This window comes from Hylobates moloch, unplaced genomic scaffold (genome assembly GCF_009828535.3).
Source record: "Hylobates moloch isolate HMO894 unplaced genomic scaffold, HMol_V3 SCAFFOLD_7, whole genome shotgun sequence".
Classification (NCBI taxonomy): domain Eukaryota; kingdom Metazoa; phylum Chordata; class Mammalia; order Primates; family Hylobatidae; genus Hylobates; species Hylobates moloch.
Genome location: NW_026652282.1, coordinates 116,192,791 through 116,205,598, shown reverse-complemented (window position 1 = coordinate 116,205,598; position 12,808 = coordinate 116,192,791). Strand labels below are relative to the sequence as shown.

At 43.5% G+C, this 12,808-nt stretch overlaps 1 protein-coding gene across 1 annotated transcript in view; it reads right to left on the bottom strand.

The window, feature by feature from the left end:
• Positions 1-8,310: 8,310 nt before the first annotated feature.
• Positions 8,311-12,808, bottom strand: part of SAGE1 (sarcoma antigen 1) — a 16,654-nt gene continuing 12,156 nt past the window's right edge. Inside the window, exons 6-12 of the mRNA XM_058441720.1 lie at positions 11,536-11,676; positions 11,145-11,285; positions 10,758-10,898; positions 9,981-10,121; positions 9,360-9,734; positions 8,897-8,990; positions 8,311-8,514 (exon numbers count right to left, since the gene is read on the bottom strand). Of these exons, the coding sequence (XP_058297703.1) occupies positions 8,415-8,514; positions 8,897-8,990; positions 9,360-9,734; positions 9,981-10,121; positions 10,758-10,898; positions 11,145-11,285; positions 11,536-11,676 (1,133 nt within the window). The 3' untranslated portion in view covers positions 8,311-8,414. The remainder of the gene's footprint in view (positions 8,515-8,896; positions 8,991-9,359; positions 9,735-9,980; positions 10,122-10,757; positions 10,899-11,144; positions 11,286-11,535; positions 11,677-12,808) is intronic.

Below are 12,808 nucleotides of genomic sequence, written 5' to 3'. Positions count from 1 at the left end.
GTCCACATGATGGTTTCACAAGGCTTTCAACCTTGAGCTGCTGATGAGCTATCTCATGTTTTCCCCACCAGTCCCGTGAACAACAAGGTTTACACTGCATTAGATCAGGCAGGAAGAGACTTTAGGGCCCAGGCTAGGTAGGGACAATGCCCCACTCAGCAGGAAGCAGCTTCAGAAGAAATGACCTAGTCCCTCAACCTCCCATATGATTATAGGCCCTAAGATCTCTTAGGGGGGAATTGAGGCAGGGTATGCCGTCAAGGAAGTGACCATGCCCTTGGCATGCAGCAACTGTGGGGACCGTACAGCCAACACAATAAGCCTCAGCATTCACGTTGTGGTTAAGCTCATTCAAGCAAAGCTGTCTTCAGTAGGGAATTTCCTCTGTAGAGAGCACGTGCACTTTGATTTTACCTGTCCACAAACTGACCCTTTGCTCATTGTGATAGTAAAAAACACACCCCTGGGTGGAGATTTAAAATGCTAATGAGACATGTGATGTACGAACAAGCATGGATGGGCATGTACACCCAGAGGACCACCCAGAACATGTTTGCTAGTAACACATCTTCCCACCTCCTTATGAATAATCATGTAAGACTCCCATAAGGGGAGTTTCCCCAGTAATAATCAATGCTGTCTCATCCTTACAAGCAGCCAGCCCTGAACCTTCTCTGTCTCTCTCAGGGTGTATTCTGCATTTAACTTTCAAAATATTCATTTTCCCTTGCAATAAATTACTCTATGCTGCATCTCCTTTGCTGTATGCCCCTTATTTAAATTCTTTTAAACCAAGAAAACAAGAACCAATGTCTCAGAACAGCCGTCAGCAACACTCCAAAATATTCTACCACTTTTGTTGATTTAATCACCTTCTGCAAACCATTGTTTATTAAGCTATGAGTCTGTATATACATACCATAATACACTTCTATTTTGGAAAAGCATCGTGCTGGAACAGGAAATTCTCATGTTTCCAAGTTCTATTTCAATTCTTCCAATCTGTGAACCCCCTTTTTTTGAGTTTCATACATCTGATTCTGTCACATTACTGCTAAAAAGTATTTGCAGAGAGCCAGATAAAGACAAACATTATTTAGAATAAACGATCCAGTCAGGATGAATCCACTCTCTGTTAGTTGTTAGCATATTTTCTCATATACATTTTTTTTTTTAAGAGAGGGACTCACTCTGTTGCCCAGGCTGGAATGCACTAGTAGGATGACAGCTCACTGCAGCCTTGATCTCCTGTGTTCAAACGGTCCTCCTACCTCAGCCTCCTGAGTAGCTAGGACCACAGGTGTGCACCACCACACACATCTAATTTTTGTATCCTTTGTAGAGATGGGGTCTTGCTATGTTGCCCAGGCTGGTCTCATACTCCTGGGTTCAAGCGATCCTCCTGCCTCAGCTTCCCAAAGTGCTGGGGTTACAGGCATGAGACACCGTACCCAGCTATACACCCATCTTTTTAAAAATCTCCAGTCATCATATGAATACACTAGAATCTGCATGTTGTTCTTGGTCTTGTCCATATTCTGTCTAGTAAAGCCCCTTTTGCTTTATTAGCCCAAACCCATGACTATGTGTTTCTGAAATATCTAACACTCCCCTTCAATTTATTCTTACCATTTCAAAAAGTTTCCTTAGTTTTCAGTGGATTTGAGGGTAACTGTATTCTAATAACGTCAATGATAGGAAATCATTTTTCAGCAGCTGCAATACTTTTTCAAGTCAACCTCATAATTGAATGACTCCCATAATTTTGATAAATTTCCACATGCATTTTACTTCTTTCTTGAACATTACACCTCTTACCTTTGGTGCCTTAACTGTCTAAATAATTTTAGTATAATTTACAAATATATTTACTTTTAATTAATACAATCTATTTAGAGTAAATGTGCTAATACATAATCAAGTAATTTATATTAATTATGGATACTTGTGTGATTTACAATATGTAGTCATTACACAGATGTCCATAAAAAATTATATAAAGATAAAAAATAGTTATTAAGAGTAAAAAATTTCGCACCAGGCTTCTTATCAAATCTGACTGTCAAAAATTCTTGAAAATTAATTTTTTAAAAATGAAGTGAACACCAGTGTAATTTTCATAACTGTCTTCAGTGAAGAAAGCATAAAGGTTTTTTGATAATTGCTATTTCCCTAGGAAAGAATACCATTTCAGAAAATGTTTGATATTTGATGAAATTCCATTTCAGAAAAGTCAAATATTTTAATGAATAAAATTTGCATGACCTGCTTGAGGGTTCTTTAGAATATTTTCAAAAATTGCACAGACATATTTATAATTAAATCAAACTATTTTTTTTTCCACCCTGTGGCACTACGGATTGCATGAGCATAGAAAGAGAACAATTGCCAGCTTCCCTCAGAAGGAAGCAGTGGTCATCACAGAAAATTGCAAGTGAGACGTTTTTAAGCCACAGGCCTGTGGCACCCACATGTCCCCTCCACGTGCATGACTCTCAGGGCTCTGCAAGTGCAAGGGCAAATCCTGCCTTTATTTTAAATTTCGATATTTTGTTCATTGTGGAAGTTTTCTATTAATTTTGATTTTTAAAAAATTATGGGCCGAGTGCGTTGGCACATGCCTGTAATCCCAGGACTCTCGGAGTCCAAGGCAGGAGGATCACCTGAGGTCAGGAGTTTGAGACCAGCTCGAAGTCTTTGAATGAAGGAATTACAGAAACACACCACTCTTGTGGCCAGGGATAGCAATCTGCCCAGACAGGACTATCAAGGCCACAAGGAACATCAGAGATCAGTTATCCCAGGATTGTCATTTTCCAGAGATACAAACGAGGCCTCAAGAAGGAAAAGACCCATCCCAGGTCGTATGCAGCTAGGGTTGGAACAGAGTCTAAGAAGCCAAATATCCAGCCTGCCTGCTGCACAGGGCTGCTCCGTGCCCAGACCCAGGAGCCTCAAGTATCTGGGGTGAGAGCCTCTCTGCTTACTAAGGGCAGTATTTCAGGGAACGCACTCTCAGTGGGTGCTTCCACTCTATTGTTCAAGCATAAAATATGGTTTGGCAAGTCCAGAAATGTTTGTCCCCTTATCCAGTATTATATGTGAGATAAGAGCCTTATAGAGACGGAATAGTCATGTAAAAATACTATATCGGACCAATTCTACATGGCAACTCCCTTTTATGTAGACAGATAGATGTTTAAAATTAGATAGGTATTTAACATTATATATGCATATATACACACATATATCTATATGTGTGTGTGTGTGTCAGATCATGCGAATGCCTTTTACTCTATACATGTTTTTTAAAGATCATGAGGAACTGTTTGCTTTCAGCTGGCAAGGCCAGCAAAACCCCTTTTCCTTCCTACCTCAGTCTTATATCAACTCTCTAAGTGATAGAGGCAGGAGGCAGAGAAACTCTAGGCAGACAAGGGTGGTTCCTTGGTGAAACCACGCCTTCAAGCTGAAAAGCCTGAAGTGAGAACTTGTATCCCAGTTTGGCCGCTCTGTCAATTGGTTCTTTCTGAATAATGTCTTTTTACCAATGGAATGTTGCCTTTTCCATAACTACCTACAGCCTGCCCTGCTCCCGGTCCCATGCCTATAAAGATTCCAGATTCAGCCAGTAGAGAGGAGAAGTAGCTGGACATCAGGGAGAGGTGACTTGACTTCAGAGACGATGGCTGCACGTCCGGAAGAAGCAACTTGACTTCGGAGGAGAGAGGCAGAGAGGCGACTTGACTTCAGGGGAGAGCGACCTGCCCTTCCCATATGCTTTCCAGCTCCCCTCTCTGCTGAGAGCTGCTTTTATTGCACAATAAAATTCTCTGCACTCACCATCCTTCAATTCGTCTGTGTGGCCTCATTCTTCTTGGGCACCAGACAAGAATTTGGGACCCACCATGTGTGGGTACCCAAAAAGGCTGTCGCACTGGCCCTTTGCCCTTGCTGACAGAGGGCAGCCACCCCAAGCAACGAGGCAAAGGTCCCACTGAGCTCATAACACACTGCTGTCCGTGGATGGTGGAGCTAGGAAAGCATTGTAACACACACTCTGGGGCCTTGGGGTGGCGGGCATTCCTACCTGGATGCTGCCACAGAGCCTGGATGGAGTTTGCTCCTGCCGGTGCCAAAGCAGCTGGCCAGTTCCCACACTCACTTGCCTACGTATTCCCTCCCATGAGGGGTGGTGTGCGGTGGGCCCGAGGAAAAGGAGTTTGCTCCTGCTGGTGCCAAAGTGGCTGGGTACCCCTGTCACGAGTCCTGTGAAGGGGTCAAGAAAGTATCCTGCATCATAAACATGTCCCAAACTAGTCCTTAGGGATCTTGATCTCCTCTCCCTCCAACCATGTGACACCATTACTTTGCACTGACGACATTAAGCTGATTGGGCACGACCTAGCAACTACTCTAGACACACTGGTAACATGCCGACATGACGACCTAAGTATCAATTTGCACAAAAAATCAGGAGCCTTTAAACTTAGTGAAATATTTAATGGTCAAGCGCTCAGAGGCATGTCAACATCGTACTTATCAGGTGAACAGCAAGTTGGTACATCTCACCCTTCCTACCACTCAAAGGGGACACAAAAAATAGTGAGCCTCTTTAGGATCTGATGATGGTAACATGTACCTCATTGGCGTGTGCTGCTGTGACTTATCTGCTAATGACTGGAAAATCTGCTACTTCTGAGTTTGGCTTAGTACAAGAAAAAGCTCTCTGGTCCCACACCTATGGCTCCAAGGGGGGTTCCTTATGAACAGAGTTGTCTAAAAAAGAAACAATCAAAAAATCCCTAGGCCTGGCTTACTTACTATTCTTTCTTTATAATGGGCTGGCAGCACCTGTATTCGTTTTCTATTGCCACATAACAAATTACCCCAAATGGAGCAGCTTAAAACAACACACATTTATTATCTACAGCTCTGCAAATCAAGACCGGGAAGGCTCAACCGGCCTCTCTGCTGAGTGTCTCCCAAGGCCAACTCAAAATGTCAGGCCGGCTGGGTGCTGATATGGAGACTGTGGAATAATCCACTTCCAAGCTTATTCAGGTTATTGCCCATTTAGATCTAGTTCCTTGAGGTGGTAGGAATGTGGTTCCCATTTTTTTTTGCTGGCTGTCATCCAGAGACTGCTCTAAACGCCTAGAGCCACCCTATATACCTTCTCTGGAGCACGGCATTATCCTCAAAGCGGGCCTGCTGTGTCACATCCTTCTTGTGCTTTGACTCTCTTACCTCTTCTTCTGCTCCTTGGTAAGAAAAATGCTCTGCTTTTCAAGGATTCCCCTGCCAGGTCTGGCCCACCCACACCACCTCCATGTCTCAAGGTCAACTGACTTGAGAGTTTAATTATCCAGCAAAATCCCACCATAGCAGTATTTGGATTAGTGCTTGATTGAGGATACAAGAGATGGGAATCTGGGGAATCAGACTACAGCTGTCTCAGCTCGAGCTGCTATCACAGAATACCACAGACTGGGTGGCTTCATCACCAGACATTTCTTTCTCACGGTTCTGGAGGCTAGAAGTCCAAGATCAGGGTGCCAGCATGCTCAAACTCTGGTGAGAGTCCTCTTCCTAACTTGTAGTCAGCCACCTTGCTGTATCCTCACATGTTGAAGAAGCGTGGAAGAACAAATTCTCTTTTCTCTAATTATAAGGGCACTAATCTCATCATAGGGACCCAAACATCATGACCACATCTAAACCTAATTACTTCCCAAAGGCTCCACCTCCAAATATCATCCCACTGGGAGTCAGGGTTTCATCGTACGACTTCTCAGAGGACACACATATTCAGTCGGTCCGTAATGCCCGCCTACCACAAAAGCCAAAAGTGGACAGCTGCATAGTCCTGAAGGACAGTGGTGAAGGGAAATTCTCCCAGAGGCAAGAACTTTGAGCAGTGCTCCTGTGTGGAGGAGAGATGGCCAGGCCTATGAGATATTTGGGTCTCATGAGAGTTCTCAGCAAAGGGTAACCTCAGCAGAGCAGAATTTTAATAATCTGAAGGGTAAGTTACCTATTATCTAGATATTAATCAGCCTGCTTCCCCAACACTTGTGTCACAACCTCATGGGGTCACAAAGTGGCCAAGGTGACCGGGGATAGAGATTATGCTTCAGTAGCATGGACTTCCACTCACCAGGGCCAACCTGGCTACAGTTGATAAAGACATGAGACAGCAAAGGATTCCCGGAGAAACCTGCCTTCAAGCCTAAAACGGCCTGAAGGTTGGAAAACCAGACTGCTGGTCCCGAATGTAACCCGCGATCCAGAGGGAGAACCGTCACTGTTTGCTCGCCCTTTCCCAACTGATTCTTTCTTAATAACGGCGACATGTGTACTGGGGGAAGGATGTGGAGCCACGGGAAGTTTGCACCTTGTGCAGGGGTGGCGGTGGGGAGCCTGGTCTCTTCGGTTCCTGTGTGGTGGCCCAGACTCAATATGTGAGATGGGGTCCTGTTAGCAGGACTCCCTCTTGCGTTGCCGGGAGAGTTTTCTTCCTTCCTATTTTTCCTTTTCAACCAATAAATTCCGCTCCTCACCCTTCAATGCATCCGCGAACCTAATCTTTCCCGGTCGTGTGACAAGAACTTGGTTTTAGCTTACCTAAGAAGCAAAATTCTGCAACATAGTCATTGCTGAGTGTACAATCTGCCAGAAACAGAGAGCAACACTGAGCCTCTTATATGACACCTGCCTGCAGAGTTCTCAGCCAGCTACCAGATGGCAGGTGATTACACTGGACCACTTCCACTATGGAAGGGACAGGGCTGTGTTCTTCCTCAAATAGACACTTACTTTGATTATGGATCTTCCTTCCCACCCACAGTACTTTGAGAAAAGCAACATTTGTGCACTTAGAAAAATGCCTTATTTACCATCATGGTATTCCACACAGCATCACCTCGAAAAAAGGCACTCACTTCACGGAATATAAAAAGTGCAGTGATGGGCCCATGCTCATAGAAATTCACTGTTCTTATTACGTATATCCCCATATCCCCCATCATTTTCTCAAGAGATGGTAGTGTCTTGCCCACTTGGTCTGGGACTCCACATCAGCCTCCCAAAGTGCCCTCCATGATCTTAAAATGACTGGATCAACAGAACAGTGGAATGGCCTTGTGGAACTCAGTTATAGTGCTAGCTAGGCGGCAATACCTTGCAGGTCAGAGAAATTACTTTTAGGAAGCAGTGTTTGCTGTATATCTGCGTCCAACATACTTTGCTTCCTCTCCCATAGTTAGGATTCATGGGTCCTAGAATCAAGAAGTAAAACTGGGAGTGTCTCTATTCACTATTCACCCCGGTGATCGACTAGCAAAAATGCTTCTTATCCTTCTGACTTTAGGCTCTGCTGAACTAGAAGTCTTAGTACCAAAGGAAGAAATGCTTTCACCAAGCGACACAACAGTGATTCTATTGAGAACAGATTGATACTGTCAGCTGGCCATTTTGGTCTCTTCATCGATTTCCATCTAGAGTCAAAGGAGGGGGTCATCTACTAGCTGGGGGTGATGAACCTGATGATGAAAGGGGGATTAATTGCACTACACCAGGGGCTAAAAAAAAGAGTATGTCTGATATGTCTAGAGAGCTGCTTAGACCTCCCATTTTGTTTGTTTGTTTGTTTGTTTTGAGATGAAGTCTCACTGTGTCGCCCAGGCTGGAGTGCAGTGGCGTGATCTCGGCTCACTGCAACCTCCACCTCCCAGGTTCAAGCGACTCTCCTGCCTCAGCCTCCTGAGTAGCTGGGATTACAGCCGCGGGCCACCATGCCCGGCTAATTTTTTTTTTTTTTTTAGTAGAGACGGGGTTTCACCATGCTGACCAGGCTGGTCCCGAACTCCTGAGCTTGTGATTTGCCCACCTCAGTCTCCCAAAGTGCTGGGATTACAGGCGGGTGCCACTGTGCCCGGCCCCTCCCATGTTTTTTGATTACACTTAATGGAAAATTACAGCAACCCAATCCAGGCAGGATATCGAATGGTCCAGAATGTTCAGTAATGAAGGTTTGAGTCATCCTGCGAGGCCAAGCACCATGACCGGCTGACATGCTATCTCAGGGCAAAGGGAATGAGAAATGGGTAGTGAAAGAAGGCAGTTATAAGTACCAGCTACAGCAATGTGAGCTGCTGGAGAAACCAGGACTGTAATACTAAATATCTTGGTGAGTTACTAACTCATATCCCTCCTCAGGTGGAAGAAGAAACCAACAAACAAGAAAAGTGCAGCTTTTGCTAACAGAGATTTATTAAAGATAAACAGCTCCCTTTTTCGTAGCTTCTGGAAGGGAATTCTCTTCACTTCAGGATTATAGGGAGCTTCAGCAATAACCTGTTCCATCCTACAGCATATGTCCTTGTTTCTCCTTGGTCTTTGCACTAACACGATTATTTTTTTCTCATGTGCTTAACTTTTCTGAGACGGCAGCGGGAATCTATTTCTTTAAGCGCCTTCTCGAGTTGCTGAATTAAGACAACTTTTTTAAACCTGAAATTAAAGAGGTATTCCATTCACCAGAGGATACCTACAGCATCTATGAGATGTAAGAGGTAGAGTGGATACAAAATAGAGTTTACCATCTACATGCAAGTAGAAAATGCATCCTCATGGAAAGATGCAAACTAGAAAAACACAAAGCGAGTCACCTGAGGGCCCACGCACACTCCCAGATTTTGATAAATTTGGAAGGCTCCATGGTATTGGAAGAAAGTGTTAGAATAAGATAGTATCAACCTAAATGTCTGTGGAAATAGCATGAACTATGATTGAGGGCCAGGGATTAGGAGGAACAAAGCATGATTTGTTCCTGCCCCGCCCCAAATTGGGCGCAAGTGCTTAAAACAATAGCACAGTTCCTTTTTGCACTCACCTTGCTGCTTCCTTGATGGTAAATTCAACAAATTGTCTCTTGACTTTCATAGATCCTTGTACCTCTTCAAGCAAAATGAAAATTCTTTCATAATCTGAAGATATTTAAAAAATTAGTATTTCTACAATTACGAAAATGAAATATACCTCAATCTTAGTGCATCCACTACCACAGTATACATTTTCCATGGGCTACAATGTTACATAGTGTTTGTGTTTTGAGTGCTTTAATCACAACATCTGTATATTAGTAAGGAAACTATTGTGAACACTAACAAAGGAAAACAAAACACTTAAGCAGACATATTAGCAATTTTCAGTGAAATTAAAGTAAAGCCATGCTAAATTATATACAGATCCAATTCAGCCAAACAATGAGCTCAAGAGGCAGCTCAATTCTGTTCTAAATCATAGAATGAGACACTTCTCATGCTTTCACTGATAGACATTCTTGCAGTACTTACTTCGCCCAAACCTTCGAACTTCTTTCACTAATTGATATTTTATATCGTCATTAATTTTCTTTGCCATGGCAGGAGATATTTGTGGTGTATTTGGCACAGTTTCCACTGAAGACATTGTTGTGACTGGTGGGTCACCTGCAGAGACACTGTAGTTTTTGGTGCCTACCGCAAATTCATTACTATCAGGTTTGTAAAGCAGCTCATCTTTGCTGAGACTTGTGAAGTCGTAAGAGAAAGAATCCGATGCATTGGGTGGCGTACGATGTCCTGTCATATTTATAAGCTCTGGTGAATCAGAATTTGACAGGAAGCCATCAGGAGGGGTTTGACCATTTTCCATCTCCTCCTCCTGGATATCGTGAATGACAGTAGCATCTGGAATCCAAATGAAAAAGTTGAGCTGTGAGATAAGTGCATTATGTCACCCCCACAGTATATCCCTCTGATGCCCAGTTTCTAGGGAGTTATCTCATGAAGCAAGAGGATACACCAGGTGGCGATCCAAGACCCCTCAAACTAAGTTCAACTAAGATAACACAACAAAACCACCTTCTTCCCTGCAGGACACTATGCATGCATGTGGAAACCAATCAGGACAGTGCAACCAATACACAAACATACACAGATCCCTGGTACTCCTGCATGAAATACCAGCTCCTGACAGATTAATACACCCTGGTGGAACCGTTGACAAGGAGTTCTCAGGTGCCTGTTGGCCATTTGTCATCTTCTCCTCATGGACATTGTGAGTGGCGGTGACATCTGGAAACAAAATGAAGAGGTCGAGCTGTGAGGTAAGTGCATAATGACAACCCCACAGGGATATCCTGCTGATGCTCAGTTTCTAGGACATTATCCCATAAAGCAGGAGGATATACCAGGTGGCAATCAGAGACCCTGAAATTGAGGCAAGCAAAAGTAATACCGCAAAACCACCTTCTTCCCTTGATGACACTACGCATGCACACGGAAATCAAGTAGGAAAGTACGACTTACAAGAAAACATACACAGATCCCTGGTACTCATGGCTGGAATGTTAGCTCCTGCTATATTAATAAGCCCTGATGGAGGGGTTAACAAGAAGTTATGAGATGCTGGTTGGCCGTTTTTTATCTTCTCTCCACGGACACGGTGAGTGACGGTTGCATTTGGAAACCAAATGAAGAGATTGAGCCGTGAGGTAAGTGCATTATGTCAACCCCATAGGTGTATCTCTCAGATGCTCAGTTTCTAGGAAGTTATCAATGAAAGAAGGCAAGGATATGCCAGGTGGACATATGATACCCCTCAAACTGAGGCTAGGAAAGAATATACAACAAAATTACCTTCTACCATTCATGAAAATATGCCTGTTTAGGGAAACCAAGTAGGACAGCACAACTAATAAGCAGACATACACAGATCCCTGGTAATCGTGGATGAAATTCCAGCCGCTGCCATATGACGAAGCCATGGAGGAGCAGTTGACAAGATGTTACCAGGTGCTGGTTGGCTGTTATTTTTCTTCTCTTCATGGATGTTGTGAGTGACTGCAGCATCTGGAAACCAAAAGAAGAGGTTGGGCTGTGAGGTAAGTGCATTATGTCAACTGCACAGGCATACCCTTCTGATGCTCAGTATCCAGGAAATTATCTCATTAAGAAGGAGGATATACCAGGTAGCAATCTGAGAACCCTAAAATTGAGGCCTGAAAAGATAATACAACAAAACTACATTCTTCCCTCATGACACTATGCATGCATATGGAAACCAAGTACGACAGTACAACAAGTGAACAAACTTACACTGATCCCTGTAACTCATGGATAAAACACCAGTTGCTGCCATATTAATAAGTGCTGGCGGAACAGTTGAGAAGACATTATCGGATGCTGCTTGGCCATCTTTAATCTTCTCTTCATGGACATTGTGAGTGACAGTAGCATCTGGAACAGAAATAAAGAGGTTAAGTTGTGAGTTAAGTGCATTATGTCAACCCCACAGGTATATCCTCCTGATGCTCGGCTTCTAGAAAAGTATTTCATAAAGCTGGAGAGGATATGCCAGATGGCGATCTGAGAACACTCAAATTGAACTCATGACAGATAATACAACAAAACCACCTTCTCCTATTCATGACACTAGGCATGCATATGAAAACCAAGTAGGACAGTACAACTGAATAAGCAAACATACACTGATCCCTGGTACTCATGGCTGGAATAGCAGCTGCTGTCAAATAAGTAAGTCCTGGTAGAACAGTTGACAAGTCATAACTAGGTTGTGGTTGGTTATTTTCCATCCTCTCTTCACGGACATTTTGAGTGACGGTAGCATCTGGAAACCAAATAAAGAGGTCGACTTGTGACGTAAGTGCATTATGTCAACATCACAGGTATATCCCTCTGATGTTCAGTTTGTAAGAAATTGTTCCATAACACAGGAGGCTATATCAGGTGGTGATCTGAGACCCCTCAAATTTAGTCCAGAAACGATAATGCAACAAAACCACCTTCTTCCCTGCATGACACTGCATGCGTATGGAAGTCAAGTAGGACAGCACGACTAGTAAACAAACATACACTGATCCCTGGTACTCAGGGATGGAATACCAGCCCCTGTGAAATGCACAAGCCCTGCTGTAACAGTTGACAATCATGTATCAGGTGCTCTTTGCTAATTTTTAATCTTTTCTTCACAGTCATTGAGAGTGATGGTAAAACCTGGAAACCACACGAAGAGGTTGAGCTGTGAGGTAGGTGTATTATGTCAGCCCTACAGATATATCCCCCTGATGCCCAGTTTCTAGGAAATTATCTAAGAAAGCAGGGGAGGATATGCCCTGTGGACAACTGAGATCCCTCAAATTGACGTTAGGAAAGAATATACTACAAAACCACATCTACCCTTCATGAAAATATGCATGCATATGTAAACCAAGCATGACAGTACAACTAATTAATGGACATACACAGATCCTTGGTACTCATGGATGGAACACCACCTGCAGCCATATGACCAAGCCGTGGTGCAACATTTGATACGACCTTATCAGTTCGGGGTTTGCCACTTTCCATCTTCTCTTCACGAACACTGTGAGTAATGGTAGCATCTGGAAACCAAAGGGAGAAGCCAAGCTGTGAGGTACGTGCATTACGTCAACCCCACCGATATATCCCACTGACGATGAGTTTTTAGAAAATTATCCCGTAAAGCAGGATAATAGATCATATGATGACCTGAGGCCCCTCAAATTGAGGCCAGGAAAGATAATTCACAAAACAACCTTCTTCCCTTCATGACACTATGCATGCATATGGAAATCAAGGAGGACGGTATAACTAAAAAACACACATACACAGATCCCTGGAACTCATTGCTGGAATACTAGCTCCTGCCATATTAATAAGCCCGGATAGAACATTTGACAAGACGTTATCCTGTGTTCGTTGGCCATTTTCCATCCTCG